The 22301-nt window shown below is 41.4% G+C and overlaps 1 protein-coding gene across 6 annotated transcripts in view; it reads left to right on the top strand.

The window, feature by feature from the left end:
• PRKCQ (protein kinase C theta) overlaps window positions 1–22301 on the top strand; it is a 347815-nt gene that overhangs the window by 308721 nt on the left and 16793 nt on the right. For 5 of the 6 annotated variants that reach the window (XM_063926805.1, XM_063926807.1, XM_063926806.1 and 2 more), the window contains 5 exons: window positions 4571–4744; window positions 11387–11478; window positions 12981–13043; window positions 14037–14175; window positions 17803–17991. In XM_063926805.1, coding sequence (XP_063782875.1) covers window positions 4571–4744; window positions 11387–11478; window positions 12981–13043; window positions 14037–14175; window positions 17803–17991 — 657 coding nt within the window. The remainder of the gene's footprint in view (window positions 1–4570; window positions 4745–11386; window positions 11479–12980; window positions 13044–14036; window positions 14176–17802; window positions 17992–22301) is intronic. The other variant, XM_063926808.1, reaches the window with a different exon arrangement.

The raw sequence follows: 22301 nt of genomic DNA, 5'->3' as shown, positions 1-22301 counted from the left end.
AAACAAATCAGGAGAGCGCAATTGCAGTTAAAACTTCCAAGCTCAGTAACATTCACAAGACCGTCAGCGTTGTGCTCAGTCGAACTGGAACTCTCTCGCCAGCTCCGGACCCGGCGGGTGACGTCACAACATCCACAGCAAGTAGCCACGCCCAACGCGTTTTGACCAATCACAGTCTTCGTCAGGGGATGTGGTTGATGTGCATAGGCAAGATGTTATATACCCGTTCCGATTCAAAACAGCTGTTACTCATTAATTATACTGATTCGTAATGCATTTAAGCTTGATAATAATATAACAATATAAAAACTCACCAAAAACAAAATATCTATACAGGCTTTTTAGCAAGAGGTGTCTACCCCATTCAATCCACATAATTTAATTCATATTTTATTATATTACAAGTGTCCGATTTTACTAAATAGTTAAAAAACGGTCTCCCACAATCTAGCTGTCTGCTAGTGGAATCAATTAATCATAGCTATCCATCTGAAAGCAGAGAGCGGGATTGACACCTTTCACTTCACAAAATCAAATTCTACCTTTACTAATAACAATTGAAGTTGATATGATATATACATTTTAAAACAAGAATGCCATATAAAAAACAACCTAAATATGTATATGGGGAAATGGGAAAGGGAGTTTATTTTTAATAACAACCCATTTCTGAAATATATACATAAATATAAGCGCTTTATAGACGATATTATTGTAGTGTGGTCTGGAGGTATAGATCTGTTGGATGAATTCATGGTTAAATTAAATAATAATAAATACAATCTACACTTTACTTATAAGTATAATAATGATACTATAGAATTTTTAGATCTGGTATTGGATAGTAGAAAATCCAGTGAGGGAACAGAGATTGGTACTTATACATATATTAAAGAAATAGATCGCAACAGTTATATACATTTTCAAAGTTGCCATTATAAGAAATGGATTGAGAATATTCCATATTCTCAGTTTTTTCGTTTGAAACGTAATTGTTCGGAACAAGAGAAATTTAAAGAACAGGCCCAGATCTATAGTGAATGCTTTAGAGAGAAGAAGTACCCAGATATGCTCATACAGAAATGTTACGAAAAAGCGTTAAGTAGAGATAGACAAGAACTTATGGTATATAAAGATAGAACAAAAGATAAAGAATTTAATTATAAGTTTGGAGTACCCTTTGTGACCCGGTTCAGTAAAGGTGGGGGGGAGATTAAGAAAATCCTAAATAAGCATTGGGGCATATTATGTCTTGATCCTTTACTTAAGGATGTGATTACACAACATCCTAGGATCATATACAAGAAGTCATGCTCTTTGAAAGATCGCTTAGCCCCCAGTAACATGAAAAAAATAAGAGATTGTAAAAGTAAAAATAAATTAGAAGGTTTTTATGCCTGTAACAAATGTAAAATGTGTCAATTTGTAAGTAGAGATAATAAACAGTTCTTTGATTCATGTAATGAAAAGTCCTGGAAAATTAAAGGTAAACTAAGCTGTTTAAGCACTCATGTGGTTTACATGCTGGAGTGTAAATGTGGGAAACGTTATATTGGAAAGACCAAGCACATTTTAAAGTTACGTATATTAGAACACACACGAAATATATTGCACAAGGTAGAGAATCATAGTGTTCCCCGTCATTTTGCGGAATGTACAAAATCCACTTTAAATGGATTCTCCTTCAAGGCAATAGAGAAAGTTTGTATGGATGAGAGAGGGGGGGATTTGTTGAAGAAACTATCCCAAAGAGAGACATATTGGATCTACACACTAAATACATTTGTACCCTTCGGTCTTAATGAGGGTTGTGATATAGTACCCTTTCTGCACTGTTAGTATGGAGGTCGGGACACCTTTGGTGATCTATGAGCGGCAGTGGAGTAGTCCCGGCGAGTGGATCTCAGAGAGGGGTTATGGCTGACTCATTGTGTGTTTTTAGAGCACTAAAATTTCCTCCTTAGTTAGATGATTGCGGTATAAGCTGATCCCCGTTTTAAAACCTTTGATAATGTGTTGCTTTGGGAAAAGACAAACATAAAAATTAGCCTTGGGATTAATTAGAATATAGCCCGTTGTAACAGTAGATATATAGCCTCCGTATCCAGTAAGAGGAAACTGGTTCTATATTTAGGTCGTTTTTTATATGGCATTCTTGTTTTAAAATGTATATATCATATCAACTTCAATTGTTATTAGTAAAGGTAGAATTTGATTTTGTGAGGTGAAAGGTGTCAATCCCGCTCTCTGCTTTCAGATGGATAGCTATGATTAATTGATTCCACTAGCAGACAGCTAGATTGTGGGAGACCGTTTTTTAACTATTTAGTAAAATCGGACACTTGTAATATTATAAAATATGAATTAAATTATGTGGATTGAATGGGATAGACACCTCTTGCTAAAAAGCCTGTATAGATATTTTGTTTTTGGTGAGTTTTTATATTGTTATATTATTATCAAGCTTAAATGCATTACGAATCAGTATAATTAATGAGTAACAGCTGTTTTGAATCGGAACGGGTATATAACATCTTGCCTATGCACATCAACCACATCCCCTGACGAAGACTGTGATTGGTTGAAATGCGTTGGGCGTGGCTACTTGCTGTGGACGTTGTGACATCACCCGCCGGGTCCAGAGCCGGCGAGAGAGTTCCAGTTCGACTGAGCACAACGCTGACGGTCTTGTGAATGTTACTGAGCTTGGAAGTTTTAACTGCAATTGCGCTCTCCTGATTTGTTTTAGCATACATATATATATATATATATATATATATATATATTTATTTACAGTATATATATATATATATATATATATATCAATCCAGTGAATACCGGCACTCACAAACATAAAAGCAGCTTCCTCCGGTGCATGTCCATATCACAAGTAGATTTCCAGCAATGACAGCACTCAGAGATTTTTTCAACAATGAAAGTGTATTAAAGCAATTTGACGTTTCGGAGCTGCAAGCTCCGTCCTCAGAATACACACCACAATACAAAAATGGACAAACTTACCCCCTTATGTAGAGACCCACAGACCCGTGAACACCGTCTCTGTACTTCCGCCGACTCGAGCGTCCCGTCTCCTCGTGCTGTAGGCGCCACGTCATATCCGGGAGCCAGCTGAGCGGTTGCCTAGGAAACAACCGCATGTGTGTCAGCTGCGATCAGCGCCACGGAACATCACTGACGGGCTGGCAATAGTTGCATGAGGGAGGGATCTATCGGGGGGAAGAGAGAGAGGGAACAAAACACATATTAAAGCAAACAAAAAAACATGCAAAAAAACACATATAGACATAAATGAGCACCATAAACCTTACATGAAGCAGGAGCTGTATACATGAAAATACTCCACATAAATGCAAATATTTATATTTATATATATATATATATATATATATACACATACACATACTGTATATACAAAGAAAAGAAACAGGCACTCCAATGGGACTTGATGAGCACTTAAATAAACTGAAGGCTCAGCAGAAATGTTTTGGAGAATCCAACTCCTTTCTCAAGCTCATGACTACATGTTTTACACATTAGTATAGCTATCATAGCATTGGTTTCTATCAGCATTGCTTGTAATCTGTTGGAGCCAGTAAAATGGCAGTAGACCAGTATTTGATTTCTCTATGATGAAGATGAAGAAAGAAGAACATCTACGGTAGTTTAGAAATAATACAGCATTTTGGGATATCCTTGTTTTAGCCTATATCTATGCTTATTCAGCTGCCATCTGAGTAACTCATACTTGCCAATCTGATAAAACCAAGTTGAAATTATTTAAATTCATACTAAAATGTATTTTACTCTAGTAAGTTAATTGACCAATATTATGGTAAATGGAACAAACAGAAACATCAGAATTATTCTGCACTGCAAATGGCCAATACAACTTTATAATATTTAATTCTAATAATTACTGCAATATTAGCACATTCAAATTGGATACTCTCTCCTTACCACCTTCCTTAGCTAAGTACTTCTAGATCAGGGGTAGGCAACCTGCGGCTCTCCAGCTGCTGTGGATCTACACATCCCGGCATGCCCTAGCACAGGAAATGGATTAAACGCTTTTAAACAGGTTTCTCTTTTTTTCCTTCCATACATTAACTTTCATTACTAATCATAATTGCTTGCATGTAAAAATCTGGTTATTTGTAAGTTGGCATTCTCACTAAGGTGTGTGTTACCACACAAATGTGGTACAATGGGGATCACTGAGATGAGTGGAGCATATTTATTAAGAACAGAAGAGCAGACAGAGATTAAGGGGTCTATTTATGAAGCAGTGAAAACAGTGAAGAAACAGACCCGTGGAGAAGTTGCCCATGGCAACCAATCAGCATCTCCCTTACATTTTATAGAATGTACTTGATAAAGGCTTCCTTCAAAACTGGTTGGTTGCTATAGTCAACTTCTCCACTGGTCCTTTTCTCCACTCTTTTCACTGCTTTATGAATAGACCCCAGAGAGAACTAGATGTTTATTTCTGAAGCTGTTTTCAGTACGTTAGTAAAATTATTTTACATACAAATAACCCCTGTATTTGTAGGTCTTCCTTGTAGAATTGAAGGAGACAAATCATTTTTTTGCAATGAAAGTTCTGAAGAAAGAAGTAGTGCTGATGGATGATGATGTTGAATGTACCATGGTGGAGAGACGAGTCCTCTCTCTTGCCTGGGAAAACCCTTTCCTGACACATCTGTACTGTACATTCCAAACAAAGGTAACACCACTTTAAAAAAAAAAACAACACTACCAGGGAATATACATGTATGTCTGCCAAGTTTTTTAGAATAGTCCCAGAAATTTTGAATTGAACAGATTGGGAATATTTATTATAAATAGTTCTCCTACAAAGAATCCTTATCGCGGCAATAGGAAGTCTTTATTTGCTTAAATGGATTAATACAAATAATTAATGAGGCCATCCTGGTGAAGAGGATGAGCACGTTCACTTTACTTCCACCTACGGACCTTCTTGCGCTACTGTGCAAGCATGGTTTTACAGATCAAAATGCAGAAAAATCTGCAGTGGGACTTGCTGCAGCCCACCAACAGGGCAGCCACATGACAGTCATCTGAAGATGGTATTATCTCATGCAGACCAGATCCACTAGACATTGCCTGCTTTCTTTATTGGTATATTAAAGGGATACTTATTTCTACCATGTGGAAATAGCCATTTCTGCATATTTTAGGGGCATAATTAATTAATAAATATGCCCATTAATGCTTTAGTATAGCATCAGTGGAGTTTGTTGTATGATGTGGTCCTGGTGTTTATACATTTGTCTCTTTAATATTACAAATTTGCTAATATTCTACAAGATCCCGATATCATCTCAGTTTTGCCCTTGGAAGTTTTTGTTCCCAACAACAACAGCAACGGTCACCTGTAAGTTTTCTTTTGCCCAGCAGTATACCACATAATCAGTATATATTCTTTATCTTAAGCACAGACTCTACCACTTCTCTTACTGTGTTTACTGGAAGCCGTTGTGTGTAATTGTACTAATCTGAACCCACATTGTACGATGCTGTAGCGCCCTGTTAGTCCTCCTGCTCATCTGCCATGTTTAAAGTGGGATGCAGTTACAATGCCACCTTTCAGGATCCTGGAGTTCAGGATACCGACCCTGAAATACCGACAATGCCGGCAGATGGAATCCTGACGGAATCCAGGGCTATTCACACTCGTGGGTGTCCACAACACCCATAGAGTGGAAATGGATCATGTGACAAGGGCAGCGGGATGCCGCTGTTGGGATACTGACATCTGGCATCCCGTCCACTGGGATTACATATGTAACTCTTTAAAAATCACTCCCTTTTTTGCTCTCTATTATGTCATGCACATACTGTAGCAAATGCTTATACTGTATGTATGTTCAGAACATAAGCACTATAAATAATTAAGCATGATACCGTGCTTGGGATACAGTATAGCCAATAAGGATCCTATATCCAAATACCACTATAAAATATGTGCCAGTTTATAATCAATATGCTACCTTATAGTCAATATACCTGTATAGTTAGTACATATATTATCTAGATGCATATGAGACTATGTTATACTGTATATTGGCATATTTATCAATGGGTGAACAGCATTATTGCCAGTGATAGAGCTCGTTATTGCTTCACCAGGTGCATTAAAGGGTTTAACCCTACTGATGGTAAGTTTCACCAACGGAATGCGTTTAATTTGCCGGCTGTTGGGATCCCCACGGGCAGGATACCAACACCGGAATCCCAACAGATGGCAATGCCGCCAGCCGGAATCCTGGCGCACCAAGGCTATTCCCACTTGTGGGTGTCTATGACACCCATAGAGTGGGAATAAATCCTGTGGTGGCATTTTGACGGACGAATGCCACTGTCGGGATATTGACAGCCAGCATCCCGTCCGCCGGTTAAACATACTGTATCCTCACCAGCGTACCTCTGTATTGTATATTGTTTATTAAGATGCTCTCTATATTGTATATCAGTTAATAGGATGCTTTCTGTATTGTATGTAGGTTACTTGAATACTGTATGTAGGTCTCACTGGAATGCTTTCTGTTTTGTATGTATGTTACAGGATGATTCCCTTTATTTTATAGTTGTCAGTCATTTAAAATGTACTCTGTTTTGTATAGAGGCTACTAGAATGTTCTCTGTATGGTAGTACTCTCTAGAATTCTATGAGTAGTATCAGTCCCTAGCTTGCTCAGTGCGTTCTATAAATGTGACTGATGGATTCCTTGTCTACTAGTCAGATATTTGTTGTACTTGTTTATAGCTCTATCATGGCCATGTATTTATTTCACCACACCCATTTTTTCTTTTGCGGAACACTTTTCATAGACTTTTGGGCACTTGCTTGCAGTTTTCAGTTAGATTTATGAAAGGCGTCTGCTGGCAGTGGTCAGTGGTGACTATGGCCCCTTTGCATGAGGAAGCAAGCTGTCACCTATTTAAACAAGGCTGCCTGTGGGAAGGAACATAAGTTCTCCTAACTGCAGTAATACCTCCATAAGGATAAAGCGGCTAATGTTATCTGAAAAAGGTGTTTACTAATGCTTGCAGATCCATTGCGAATAGAGATTGTGGTATCCTGTGTTAGTAAAATGAACACAAGGGATTCTTTTATATCTCATCCATTCAGCCTTTGGTAAATTGTAGGTATATTTAAAGTATGCAAAGAATTTCTAATATAAAGGGGCAATACGTTTTTTACATAGGCCAGCCACTGTAGTGTGAAGGTACCACTGCAATCCTTTGCTTCTATTTCCCTGAAGTGTGCTCAAGATTTCACTTAAAATTCATATATAAAAGGCCTTAAAAATGTAAGTATACTCTTACTATGAGAATGGCCGCTTCTGGGTATATAATTTAATGCATTGTGCAACTTTGTACAAATAATGTGAATGGAAAGATATGTTTTCTGTTATTACAACCTGCACACTATGATCAGGGGCAAAACTAGGTATTTCGTCATCCGGAGTAAGGCAGTAATTTGGCGCACCCCCCCCCCCCCCCCATCCCCACGAAAAAAACACAAACAAGCAATCCCTGTCAGACTAAAATGATCAGATTATCAAAAATTTCATAAAAAAAGTGGATACTATTGAACAATATTTCCCTATGTGCCCCAAATGCCCTAAGTGTCACATGCCCCTCCAGCAGCATGTTCCACTACATGACCCCCTGTGTGTTCCCATACATTGCACTATATCACTGCACTATGGGGGTCATTCCGACCCGATCGCACGCTGCATTTGTGCGCAGCGGTGCGATCGGGTCAGGCAGAGGCGGTCGCTGGGCGGGAGGGGGCTGGACGGCGGTGTTAAACTGCCGTTTAGGGGGCGCGGTCCGGCCAAAGCAGGCGTGACCGGACCGTTGGGGGGGTGGGCTGCGGCAGCTGCGTGACATCACACGCAGCCGCTGGGACCCGGGCAGTGAAGAGGTTCTCCCGGCCAGCCGCAGGAGCTGCGCTGCCCGGGAGATACTCCTGAAATGCAAAAGCATCGCCGCTGTGCACATGTCTGAGTGCCTGATCGTAGCTGTGCTAAATTTAGCACAGCTATGATCACCTCAGAATGACCCCCATTATCATGAAACTTCATCACTGTGCTACATTCCCCTACACATTACTACACTACATGCCGTTATATACTGCAATACATTACTACACTACATACCCTATATGGTACACTACATCACTACACTACATCCCCCTATAAGCTACACCAACTTCCTCCACCTGGGAGGAAAAGCGGAGGTTGATACTGCTAACTGGGGGCACAGTGCTGATAATAAAGTCTGTCTTTAAACTCACCACAAAGCTGCTGTAGTGATACGTGGTGAGAGTTGGAGGCTGTCCAGGCTCTTGGTTGTGCTGTGTAGCTGTGTGCTGTGTAGCCAGCAGCTTGTTATCAGTTGGTGCTGGGCAGGCAGTCGGGATCATAGCCTGCTGAAAAACACAGCACCAACTGCTCGCTTATATAGCTTGTATGGTGCACCACACATTAGTCGCTGCACTGAAGAGCAAAGAAGAGAGTTTAAGACAGTAGCCGGCATCAGCGAGATCCCAGATACTGGAGCTCACCCACATAGCGTTGGAGCCAGCTGCAGGCATAGGTGTGCGCAGGGGGGGTGCCTGGTGCGCACAGGCACCCCCTAATGTCTGGCACCACGATCTCACAAGCCTGATGCAGCGATCGCCGAGCAGGCTGATTACTGTCCCCTCTGCGCTGCACCCTGTCAGGAATGCCTTACTGACCGGACGCCTGATTTAATCAAGGGTGCCACTGACACCAACTTTCAAACTCCCGGCTCCTCCTCCATGTACAAAAACAGTGTGATGTGACGTGATTGCGTCATGCTGCTCGCATGCCCACCCATCACACCCGCCACACCCACACCTCTCTCCTATGCTATGCCAACGCCAGCCACTGATGAGGAGCAGCATGCAGCCAACGTTCCTCTTCGGAAGACAAATTCAATACTGGCAGGCGGTCGGTAGCAGCATTGACACGTCACTCGTTTTTCCAGCAGCAGCAGTACTAGTCTGCGACTGTCAGTGTCAGTGAGTGACTGACTTGTAAGTAAGCTGCTGCAGCTTGCAGGGGAAAGAGAGGGGCAGCCAGACCAGGCTGAGGAGGAGCAGTGTAATTGCAGTGAGTGCCATCAGGTGTGTTTGTTTGGTGCACACCACAACATCTGACAATGTATCTGCTTTATTAGGATTGGTACAAAGATGGATATTTTATATGCGTTGACCATCAATAGATGGTACTAAACATGCCCAAAAGGTGGTGCTAGACACACCCCTGCGACGGTGCACCCCCTAATAAAATGTTCTGCGCACACCAGTGGCTGCAGGCAGACAGGTGGGTCAGAGACACTGCCCCGGGAGCCATCTGCTGTCTCACTGGAGCAGCACAGCACTACCAGTATAAAACAAACAAAAAACCCTGCTCCCCTGTAACTCCTCGGTGCCCCCTCAAATCCTGCACCCGGGCTCATGCCCCCTTAGCCCCACCCAGTTGTGGCTATAAGACATTTGTTCATAATGTGAACAACTGTACAAACTACAGAACCTGACTTTATAAATCACAGAGCGTTTTGTGCTTCAGTTAACATCCAATTACTACTTTGTCCTTTTTGCCATCAAACACAATTCAATCAAAGAAAGTGTTTAAAAGTCAAATGGAAAAAGTAAGGCACAGAGAGTGGTGCGGACAAAGTGTAAAGATTTTTCTGCCACCTCTAAATTCAGGTGTCGTGCTGGTTAAGAATTGACTTTTGGATCTCTGTGACCTTTCTCCCAGCTTGATGGTCATTCTGAACATGAAAGCCTTGCACAAGATGAGAGATTCTGACAGTCAATAAACCTTTAATGTAGAGGAGAATGGTAGCATGTCTACCATATATCATTACATTTAAGGCTATTTGTAAGAAACAGCAAGGGTACTGGGAATGTGCATGTATAAGATCTCAGCAATGTGTCTCCGATAAATACTTCCAAATGCTATTGAAGGCAGTAAGACATCTGATGAGAGATTGATGTTTTTGCATTTTACATTGTAAGAGGTTTGTGTTAGTTATTATTATTATTATTATTATTATTATTAGCCTTTATTTATATGGCGCCACAAGGGTTCCACAGCGCCCAGTTACAGAGTACATAAACAAATTAAACAAGAAAACAGCAATTTACAGTTGAATGCAATATAGGACAAGTACAGGGAAAATAAACATAGCTATAGCAGGAGACGACACTGACATAAGTATCAGGTGGCAGAAGACTGCTGGAGTTGGTGCAGTTGAAGATTATTAAAGTAAGAAAAGGATAAGCACATGAGGGAAGAGGGCCCTACTCATGAGAGCTAACATTCTAACGGGGAGGGGTAGACAGACAGGGGTGACACAAATGGGGTACATAGAGAGCGTGGAACAGAGGGATAGGATGAGATTTGGCTGGGTTTGATGAAGAAGTGGAACTTGAGAGTCCATTTGAAGTTTTGTAGAGAGGTGGAGAGTCTGAGTTTCACAAGTAAGGCTGGTCCGCATGATTGTTTTTCCAATCCTGAATGTCCTATTTCATGAAAAGACAGATCCAGCCAAGTTGCATCCAAAAACTCACCAAGTTTCATGCAAAACTGGCCATATACATCCAGAAAGAGAGATCCATGTGACTCAGAATCAGCCACAGTGTGACAGATTCCAGTGATACTGTGTTTTTGGACAGTTACATTTAATGCATATCATTTGTACTACACTATAATCATAATTACACCTCACTATCACTCCAGCATTCATAATATACTGTCAAGATGATAATAGTTCTCTAGTATTTTTTAAGGGGTTTTACATTTTGAAGTGACATTAATGTATTATTTTGCACAAACCTCTTTATTTGTTTTAATGTCATTTCTACATTTGTTAGGTTTTTTTGCAGTATTTTTATATTAGAGTGCAATTGGATCTAAAAGCACAATATAGCAAAGGGTAATAAAACAATTGAGCCTGATGATACAAATACATGGCTTAGAAGCAGAAGAAATCTAGTAAGATACGAAGTTATTTTAAGCTAAATGAGGACATGTATAAGTCAATAAATTAAAGTTATCAGAAAGTGGGAAACCTATTTAAATATGCACATTCATGTGTGCTGGAACTATATAAATATATCGTCAGAAATAATAAATAAATGTAGCTTTGTGTTTTTGTGTTCTTGACTGGTAAAAGATACATCAGAAATGTTCATGAATATGTACAAATACAGTTTCTGCAGAAACATACTGTATATATTCATACCAGTGCAACATATGGTTCTAGTATATTTGCAACATCATTTCTTTCTCATTAACAGGAGAACCTGTTTTTTGTCATGGAGTATCTCAACGGTGGAGATCTTATGTTCCATATCCAAAGCTGTCATAAATTTGATCTTGCCAGAGCAACGTAAGGAGCTTACTAAATGTACTTTGTACATGTCCGATGTCTGGCTTTTTTATTGATTGTGTGCCAAGTCTTAAATCTGTGGTTTGTCTATAGTGGGTGCAAGTGTCAAGGGATCGAGGGGGGGTGGGGTGGGGGGGCACTTTGCACACTGTAGTCCAGGTTCACTCTATGGGGTAAATTTACTAAGCTCCCGATTTTGACCGAGATGCCGTTTTTTCATCAAAGTGTCATCTCGGTAATTTACTAAGCAATAATCACGGCAGTGATGAGGGCATTCGTAATATTTTGAAGTCCAAGAAAAAAATCACGAATGAATACACCATCGGTCAAAACGCGGCTGTTTAAGTATGAATCTCGGTCATTTACTAAGAAGTGCACAGCAAAAAAAAACCAAACACTGCCGTGAAAAATTACAACTCGTAAAAAAGTGCTAAAAAAAAACAGACCTACTTTTTTTTTCCGTGATTGGATAGGCATGCAGGGATCCATGAGATCCGTGCATGTATATCAGTGGGAAGGGGTGGGAAAGTTGTTATTTTATTAAAGAAAAAAAATTGCGTGGGGTCCCCCCTCCTAAGCATAACCAGCCTCGGGCTCTTTGAGCCGATCCTGGTTGCAGAAATATGGGGAAAAAATTGACAGGGGTTCCCCCATATTTAAGCAACCAGCATCGGGCTCTGCGCCTGGTCCTGGTTCCAAAAATACGGGGGACAAAAAGAGTAGGGGTCCCCCGTATTTTTAAAACCAGCACCGGGCTCCACTAGCTGGACAGATAATGCCACAGCCGGGGGTCACTTTGATATAGTGCCCTGCGGCCGTGGCATCAAAAATCCAACTAGTCACCCCTGGCCGGGGTACCCTGGGGGAGTGGCATACATACATACTTACCTTATGTTCCCTGTCATTTTTTTTCCCATATTTCGGCAACCAGGATCGGCTCAAAGAGCCCGAGGCTGGTTATGCTTAGGAGGGGGGACCCCACGCAATTTTTTTTAAAATTTTACAGTGTTTAATTAAAATTTAAAAAAAAATAGAACCCCAGCACGGATCACACAGATCCGGCCGAGATTAATTGTAAAAAAGTCGGCAGTGTTTTGCTAATCACTGCCGTAAAAATAGAAAAAAAACCACGAATGACATCGACATCGGAACAAAAGAAAAACCCGAATACGACAGCTTAGTAAATCCATCGTAACAAATTCAAAAAGTTGCAGTTTTACACTTTCGATGTCATTCGTGATTGAACTTTGACCTCAAACGGGAAAATACGAATCTTAGTAAATTTACCCCATGGACTGCAGTGTCAGCATTGTAATGTGTAACAGTACCATTAAGGCACTGTCCTGAAAATATGGGATGGGATCAGATGCCTGTAATGGAAAGGAAAGGTAAAATTGACATAGCTTAATAAAACTGCATGTGAATGTCAGGTTACTGCTAAACAATAAAGTTGTTTTTCCATTTCCTTTTGATGAATGTGAAATTTGTTCATTGCTTTTCAGTTTTTATGCTGCTGAAATTGTCTGTGGTCTCCAATTTCTCCATTCTAAGCAAGTGGTATACAGGTATTATCTAGACCCTGTTTATATTTATAAGTCATTTTAATATAAAATGTAGTTATAGATTTTATTTGGAGTATCGCAACAAGAATTAGAATTGCTGAAAAAAGGAGTGTGTTAAAAGAAAGACTGAAAATGGAAAAATAAGTATAGTTGCATATTTTAAAAACCTTGAGCATTTGTTAATCAGTTAAAAAAATCTTGTACATTTCAAAAAATGTGGCTTTAAGCTAGATCAGTGGTTCCCAAAATGTCTTGACTCACAGCGCCCTAGAATATCAGCATTTTGTTCACGGCACCCCTAGGATAAAAGTTTTTATTGATAAATTTTGAAAAAATATTATATTACGTAGATTGTACCTATCTGTCATCCTTCAGTTCAGTTATGTGATGGTGTACAGTTGTGTTTCTGATTGTCCACATGTTATATGATTAGCAGCCACAGCACTGGTTTTGCCTATCAATTAGACCAAAAATAATTAGAGTTGGTCCTGGACTACCAACCCAAGGCACCCCTGAAAGAACCTCATGGCACACCAGGGTGCCTAGGCATACAGTTTGGGAACCACTGAGCTAGATACAGAATAAAGTAGTTTCAAACAGAGAATAAAATGTAATTACTATCAATGGGTAGGGTGTCATATTGTTTGCAATTAACTTAATCAGCTCATTCCAAACATCAAAATGTTCTAACACAATATTTTGAATATGTGTCCTAACTAGTTCGGGATTTGTCTCTCTTTGGAGCCAAGCTAACAGACATACAGCAGATGATGTGTTTGAATGAATGAGCTCCGCTTACATAGCTACTGCAACTTGTTATTCAGTGGAATGATCATTTACTTCACTCTTTTCCCTACAACTGTGTTCTGTTTTTCACTTCATTGCTGTGAAGGAAATAACGCTTTGTAATAGGTCATTCACATTTGAAAAAACCGAGCATTCCATCAAATGATAAAGTATAGTGATTTAACTTTAAACTATTGGACTATTTTTCAGAGACCTGAAGTTAGATAATGTACTCCTAGACATGGAAGGACATATAAAGATAGCAGACTTTGGAATGTGTAAGGAGAACATGTTTGGAGATGTGAAAACTAGCACTTTTTGTGGAACTCCTGATTATATTGCTCCAGAGGTGTGTATTCTTTTCTGTATAAACATACAATAATACAGTGAAAACCTTTCATAAATAGTTGTGTCAATTAGATACCACATGTGTATTGTCCATATCTACAGTATGAGCAACATGGCTAAACTTTTGTTTTATGAATTGATCCAGAACCCTTAAACCAGCAAACCCCCCACAGCAGTGACCGCAAACTATACATAGCAGTTATTTGTAGCTATGTGAATATACAGTTGTATTCAAATAGGTGCTGAAATCTTGGTAATGGAAATAGACCCACGTGTTTTTAAGTATCTCACAATTATAGGGAATCCACAGATGCTACAAGATCAAAACCTCCACAGCAACATTCCCACCAGTGCCCACAATTATCTATACCCAGAGTTATTTACTATTTAGTCCCACTTCTTGCACCATTACCACCACTGTTTTTCATTTTATCAGTTTCATAGCTATGTTCACTCTTTGTTTTCCTTATAATTTACAGTGAGCCCAATATGCTTGGGGAAGAAATTTCTTCACCATGTCATATACTGCCACATGGTCAATAACTTGTACTTTGCCAGCTCTGGGAAAGTTTTTACACCATTTAACTTGGATTATTCAGTTACTACCTTCCATTCTTTCTTGCACATACTCTCTTTCTTGTCTCTGTGTTAAATGATATCCTCTGTATCCAGGGAAAATGAAAGAGGGGGCACCATGATAGGGGAACGGTAATAGTTATATTTACATGCACCTAAGGCACGTGTGCTCCCAGATAAGGGGTGCGGTATCACAGGGGGTGTGGACTCACAGAATACGCCATCAGGTAATGATTGGCTGTAGGAGCGCATCCTATTTATTACCAATGTTTCACACTGATGAAAAGGCTGATTGGGCCTTGAAATGTTGGTCACCTGTTCCATTAGTTATGGGAGCCTGGAAGGCACCCCAGCACAATATAATTATTAAAGTTTTTAGTTGGTGGTGGCAGGTGCAGCATACCTTGTTTTGTGCACTGCACTGAGGCTCAGACTGCAGGACACAAACTGCCCATCTTTGATTAGCAGAAGCAGCCAGATGGATCTCCAACAAGCAGCATAATACATCTGCAGGACAGCCCTGTCACAATCACACGGGCCGCCTTCTCAAAGCAGAGGCTGAGATTGACTGCACTTATCATGGTGGTAAAGGAAGTGGAGGAGGAAGCGCTGGGAAATTGTGTGGTGCAGTGAGGGCTAATGAAGCCTTCTGCGCCATCATAAGTAACAGTCTTACTCGATCCTGGCATTTGAACCCCGCGCCTGGGCTGGACTCTGGCTGCCTGGCAGTGGGGGAAGTAGGTTGCGGTGAGCTCCAGCCTCCCCATTGGTTACCAAACAGACTTGCTGTTAGAGCCGCGGCGGGTTCTAGTGCCTGCCAGCTCTTTTATCAAATCTGGCTGACGGAAATAGCCGTAGTGCTGCTGCTGTTCTCCTTTTGGGAAGAAAAAGAAGTCAGAAACGACATGGGGGCACGCCCCCCCACCCCCACCCCATCCCTGGATCCGCCTATGTCTGTGTCTTGTTTTGGCTAGGTTGATGGTCAAACAATACAAACTACCTAACTACAATGATGCACAAGGCATTTAGAAAGAAGGCAGTATTTCCAAGAGGAGTAAACTGAATGTTATATGTGTAGTAGGATGAGAAGCAAAGGAATATAAGAATATAAAATGGCTTTTGCTAGTCTTCATGGGTGCAATTAAATATCCTTATTTTTTGTCAGATGCCACACCATGTTTTCTATATATACATAGTATGCATTTAATATTCACCCACTTAATACTGTCCAAGTATAGTCTACAAATTACATAAAAAATATTTTGTTTAACTAGACTTTATCAATGTAACCTTGTTATCCTATAAAGTGCTGAAGTTTTGTTTGGTGTGGATTTTTCTCTTGTCACATTGTTGATGTATCAAGCAGTAAAAAAGTTGAGAAGTTGCCCATAGCAACCAATCAACTTTGAGGCAGTATTTATCAAGGACATTTTTAAAACAGGGCCGTAAATAGGTGCGTGCGGAGTGTGCTCCGCACATAGCGCTGCAGGGTAGGGGGCACTGTTGGCAGCATTTCTAAATTACAAATTATCTAATTACTTTCACTTGCAGCTTCCCCCCTTTTTAAAGCTCAGCATCTCCTGACCGCCCCTGTCTCCTTCCCCTACCCCTTCTGTTGCAAATACCTATACAACATACATGAACTTGACTTGATAGCTCTTTGTTGTTCAGTCACACTGTCCTCTATTACATTTCAGGATGCTGATGTGGCCGGGATTCAAACCCATTGCCTGTGGCATTGCAGTCGGACCCTCTATTCATTGAGCTATCTGCCCTTGCATAGAAAGCTAGAGAATTCCAAGCTGGAGAGTTTTAACTATTTGAAGCTTACCTTGTACTTTGTGAAGGGGCATTCTGGATGGGCAGATCTATGTAGTGTGGGCTGCAAGGGATTGGATGTGTGGCTGCACACTGCATGGATCTGCTCTATTATGGTGCTGGTTATTTTTTATGGGTTACAGGTAGCTTCATATAGTTAGAAATCTCATAGTTTTTATGCAGGATCAACTGGTTCAGTGGGTGAGGTGTTTGGCTGGGATGCAGGGTGTGGCAGTATATTGAAATGATAGTGGCAAGCTCACGGGCTGAGTGCATGAAGTGGTATAAAGAGTATTTGTGCCCAAATCCATCTTATTGCAATGTTCTATAAATGTCTTTGTATAACATGTATGTGTGTGTGTGTGTGTGTGTGTGTGTGTGTGTGTGTGTGTGTGTGTGTGTGTGTGTGTGTGTGTGTGTGTGTGTGTGTGTGTGGGAAGGGGCATCATAGCAATCATAGCATGGGCTTCCTCTGGGATCAATTTTGTCATGCCCCTTTCCTGCAAGGCATGCGCCTTATGCTTGGACAATCTGGGGCCTCTTTCTGGCCCTGGCATCCGTATGCACGTGAAAGAGGACACGCGGGACAACAAAGGGGCGCGCGGACACAGCAAATGGGGGAGTGCTGCAAGTCAGGGGGCGTGTACTTACGACATGCCCCCATATTACTTAGCAACGGGGCCCTATGGGCAGCGGCAGCAGAGGACAAACCAGAGAGCGTGGCCTTCCCAGCTCTCTGTGGACCGGATCGACCCACCAGCCCATCGGCCCTTTGGCCAGTCCGGCCCTGGCCTTATGTCCCTGTTGAAAACATGTGTGTGTGTGTGTGTAGGGGGGGGGGGGGGGGTGGCAATTATCTTTTCAGGCACAGGGCACCAAAAAGTCTAGTGACGGATCTGCTTTAAAATGATAGGTAGGAGCTGCTTGGTTTGCTGTGGGTAATTTCTGCACTGGGCCACTTCACTCTTTTCAATGCTTGATACACCAACCCCATTATTTTTTGCCTGAGGGGTAGTCAAAACCACCCATAAATATGTCACCCCTGTTACGAATGGAGGCAGAGATCTGAGAAAACACGCATATGAAATGTCTTATTTTTTTTATGACATATTTGGTGGTGACAGAAGCAGCAGCATGCATAGTTGCAGTATCAGAGATAAGAGATGCAATACAAGTAGCTGTGTTTTGCAGAGGTTCTTTAGTAACCAGGTTTTTATATCTTCTTCTATTGTAGGTTTTACTGGGACAAAAATACAACTATTCAGTTGATTGGTGGTCGTTTGGAGTACTTCTCTATGAGATGTTAATTGGTCAATCTCCTTTCCGTGGCTTAGATGAAGAACAGTTGTTTCATTCAATACGCATGGATGACCCATTTTATCCCCGTTTTCTTAATAAGGAAGCTAAAGATATATTAGTCATGGTATGCACATTTTATCATTTACATACTGTTGTATATCTATTTACAGTTACACATTCATTTTAATGTGAACAACTGTACAGCTTCTGTAACTCACTATGAGTTTGAGAGCAACAAGTTCAAGTTGATAATTGTAAAAAAGAGAGATCTGATGCTGTGCCCTAGGATGCAGCAGGTCGGATAACTACTACAGCAGGAGGCGTCTGCATGTAATATACGCATAGCTGCCTACCCTCCCTCATTCTGCAGGAGACTCCCTGAAATAGCAGCAATCTCCCTCACTCCCTGAATCGTCCATCAATCTCCCTGATTACACCTTACCCCCATTATGCAGCTATTACATTCTTGGGGAAAAAGAGAAATTAAAGATACATACATTTAAATGTGATCATCAGCGCTATTTCCCTGCCTTGGTTATAAGGCACAATGATCCCTATGGCTACATGCATTTTAAATAAGGTGTATCATGGCCACTTACAGTATATGGAACCTTTTGTAAAACATAATACACAAACAAATCCTGAAAAATAACTGTGTCTTTTCTTCAACAATTACATCTTACTAACTTTGGGGCTCATTTACATTTGGATATGTCATTTTTATGACATCTGTAGCAGTACACGTCCGCGCTGATAGGCGTTACTTTCACAATCTCCCTGAAATGCTTTTTCTAAAGTAGGTAAGTATGAATATACGCCTCTTGCTGCATTTACATACAGTGCTATCACTGCTGCTTCCTAGTAAGCAGCAGTGATAGCAATTACAACCACAGCTGAATGAGTGCAAAGAGTTTTATCATTCACAATAAGTTTTATCACTTATAATAATAACAACAACAACAACAACAACAACAACAACAACAACAACCACCTGTAAGGAGTATATTTACTAAAGTGCAGGTTTTCAAAAGTGGAGCTGTTGCCTATAGCAACCACTCAGATTCTACTTATCATTTACCTAGCACCTATCTAAAACATAATAGCTAGAACCTGATGAATTACTATGGGCAACATCTCCAATTCTGAAAACCCACACTTTAGTAACTATACCCCCAAGTGACAAGCTTTACTATTGATATGCAATCTAGAAACTAAACGGAGCCTTTAACATCCTCTTATTCTTCCTGCTCCATAAGACAGTATAAAAAAATACCCTTTTGAATCACTGAAATGCATATTTTCCTTTGTAGATTCCAATAAATTGACAGCTAATATATTTCATGCAGCCCAAGATAGATCATTGGAAGTCACTAGTCATTAATTTTCATAAGAAGAATATAATATATGGGAGTTCCAGTAGAAAACATCTACTGACTAAAGACCACCCAGCATATCTGGGAAGCATATTATCATAGTAGTCTCTTCAGCAATGCCAGATTCATAGGGAATTTGCATAGAACTTTTTTTTTCTTTTACAGAATACAAAGATATGGGGATGTAGTTATGTGAGGAGACCACCGGTCACAATACCTCCGCCTGCATCCTGAACCCTGAAAATCCTGACAGTCCGCATGCCAACTAAAAAGGACTGTTTCCACTCGTGGGTGTCCACGACACCCATAGAATGGGAATAGAACCTGTGGCGAGCGCAGCTCACCACCGGGCCCGCAAGGGGCTTTGTTGCGCTCCCCCTCCCCCCCCCTCCACCGCCACCAACACCACCACCCTCCGGGCATTCTGTGGCTGGGATCCCGGCCACCGGTAACACAGACCCAACCCAAAGATATGTCCCCAGACATTTAATACAGTATTTATCAGCTGATGCTTATTCACTGCGCTCGTGCTGTACTGCGATCGCAGTCTGAAGCCCTTTGCGGAGTGCGCTTGTGCACCCCGGGAGCCCAGTGAGATGCTAACAGCATCTCAGGGCTGCGATCACCTCCGTTAGAGCGCCGTTGGCGGGGGCGGGCTGCAGCAGCTGCATGACGTCACAGAGCTGCATTGGCAGGGAGCTATTCAGTGGGTGCAAAAGCTTTGCCGCTGTGCAATACTTTTGCAGCCTTGTGGGAAGGGGGGGGGTAGGGCCTGACATGCGGGGCGGACTAGCCCTGTGCTGGGCGTCCCCCTGCATGTCAGAGAAACTGATCGTACATGTGCTAAATTTAGTACATCTACAATCAGATCAGAATTAATCCCCTGCATGCCAGTGTAATTCTCCATTTTAGGCTTGCTCCATCTCCTACTAGCAGTGCCAATGACTGTGCTTCTCATATTCTGACTACAACAGGAAGCACACAAAGCATGGCACATCACATACAAATCAGTCCTACAAGAGGAGCAGTGACTGACAGGGAGAGAAAGGGAAATACTGAGAGGTTTAGGTTGAAGAGTCTGTGTGCCGGCCTTCAGTTACATGAAAATATGCCACATAATGTACCAAATAAGCATAAGGAATATTGCATAATATTAGATAATGAAAATAACATGTGGCATTATGCACTGGTCATATGATGTTGTGCAGTCTGCTTATTAAATTACAAAGCCCTTCAGTAGGGATCAGCTTAAGGTCAGATCATCATAAGTCATATTTCAGTGCTAACTCTGCTTTGTCAGAGCACATAACTTCCAAGATTTTTAAAGACACTTTTCCAAACAAATATTACCAATGTCTCTGGAATTGGTTACAAATGTAACGTGCAGCCTCCAAATTGCCTGATTAATGATTATCCACTGGTTCGGAGGGCCACACAACCGAACTTGCCAACAATGGTGGTCATTCCGAGTTGTTCGCTCGGTAATTTTCTTCGCATCGCAGCGATTTTCCGCTAATTGCGCATGCGCAATGTTCGCACTGCGACTGCGCCAAGTAAATTTGCTATGCAGTTAGGAATTTTACTCACGGCATTACGAGGTTTTTTCTTCGTTCTGGTGATCGTAATGTGATTGACAGGAAGTGGGTGTTTCTGGGCGGAAACTGGCCGTTTTATGGGTGTGTGTGGAAAAACGCTACCGTTTCTGGGAAAAACGCGGGAGTGGCTGGAGAAACGGAGGAGTGTCTGGGCGAACGCTGGGTGTGTTTGTGACGTCAAACCTGGAACGAAACTGACTGAACTGATCGCAGTGGCGGAGTACTCAGAAACTGCTAAAAAATTTCTATTTGCAATTTTGAGAATCTTTCGTTCGCAATTTTGATAAGCTAAGATTCACTCCCAGTAGGCGGCAGCTTAGCGTGTGCAATGCTGCTAAAAGCAGCTAACGAGCGAACAACTCGGAATGAGGGCCAATGTGTGGCGGTTTTATATCCCCTAAATAACAGTCAGTTTAGCTTCAATCAAATGCAGTGTTTACGGAAACTACCATTATTACCGTAACAGACCCCGTGCCACCTCTTCACATTGTCCTTGTATTGTTTCTAAAAATAAAAAGTGTGCGTCTGATGTTTGCAGAAGTAATATGTCACATATATTTAAAATCTATATTATGACCTCTTTATATGTAAAATGTAGACAGTATAATGGCCCCTTTTATATAGTATGGGGGTATCCTATTGCCGGTGGTAATTTACGGCATGGCAAATATGGGCTAATATCCCAATTTTACCCCAAGATTATCTGGCTATCTAATTATAGCCCATTTTTACCATGTGGCAAATGACCCTTTTTGAGGTGATAACACATGGGATCCAGGATAAGTTCAAAGACTCATTTGGTATCGCAGAAAAATAGGGCTGATATTGCTGGTTATCCTGCCTAAGACACGCAAAGCAGAATCCCCGATAATTGTCAGTAGCAGGGGCGGATTGGGATGGAAAATCAGCCTGGGAAATTTATGGAAGCAGCCCTAATAAGGGGTGGTGTCTCTTGAGGGGGCAGGACCCCTCCTCATAGGGCCTGATTGCATGCAATTGTGGCCTTCCTTGCATCTTTTGCTGCAGTTGTGGGTGTCTGACGTCAATTCTGGTCCTGAACTGGCTGAAGTGATCGCAACGGCTGAGTAAGTCCTGGGCAACTCAGTCACTGCACAAAGTTTATTTGTACTGCTCGGCTGCACATGCGTTCACACACTTGCACAGCCAAAATACACTCCTCTGTAAGCGGCGACTATCTGATTGCAGCGTAGCAAAAAACTGCTAGCGAGCGATCAGGTCTGAATTAGGCCCTAAAAGTGGCCCTGTAAAATGTTGTAGAAGTGGCCATGCATGGGCAGCACAAGAAGTATAACATACCATATAGCCATGGTAGCATCACTGGATGGCAGAGTTTCTGTACTGTAGAGATGGAACAACAGAATGAATGGAGACAATGCAGTGTAATGAGTGTGGTGGGCTGCCTGTCATGTGGGGGGGGGGTGCCACATGACAACACACAAAACAGG

This window comes from Pseudophryne corroboree, chromosome 6 (genome assembly GCF_028390025.1).
Source record: "Pseudophryne corroboree isolate aPseCor3 chromosome 6, aPseCor3.hap2, whole genome shotgun sequence".
NCBI classification, from domain to species: domain Eukaryota; kingdom Metazoa; phylum Chordata; class Amphibia; order Anura; family Myobatrachidae; genus Pseudophryne; species Pseudophryne corroboree.
The sequence above is the reverse complement of the archived record's forward strand: the minus strand, read 5'-3'. Positions and strand labels throughout refer to the sequence as shown.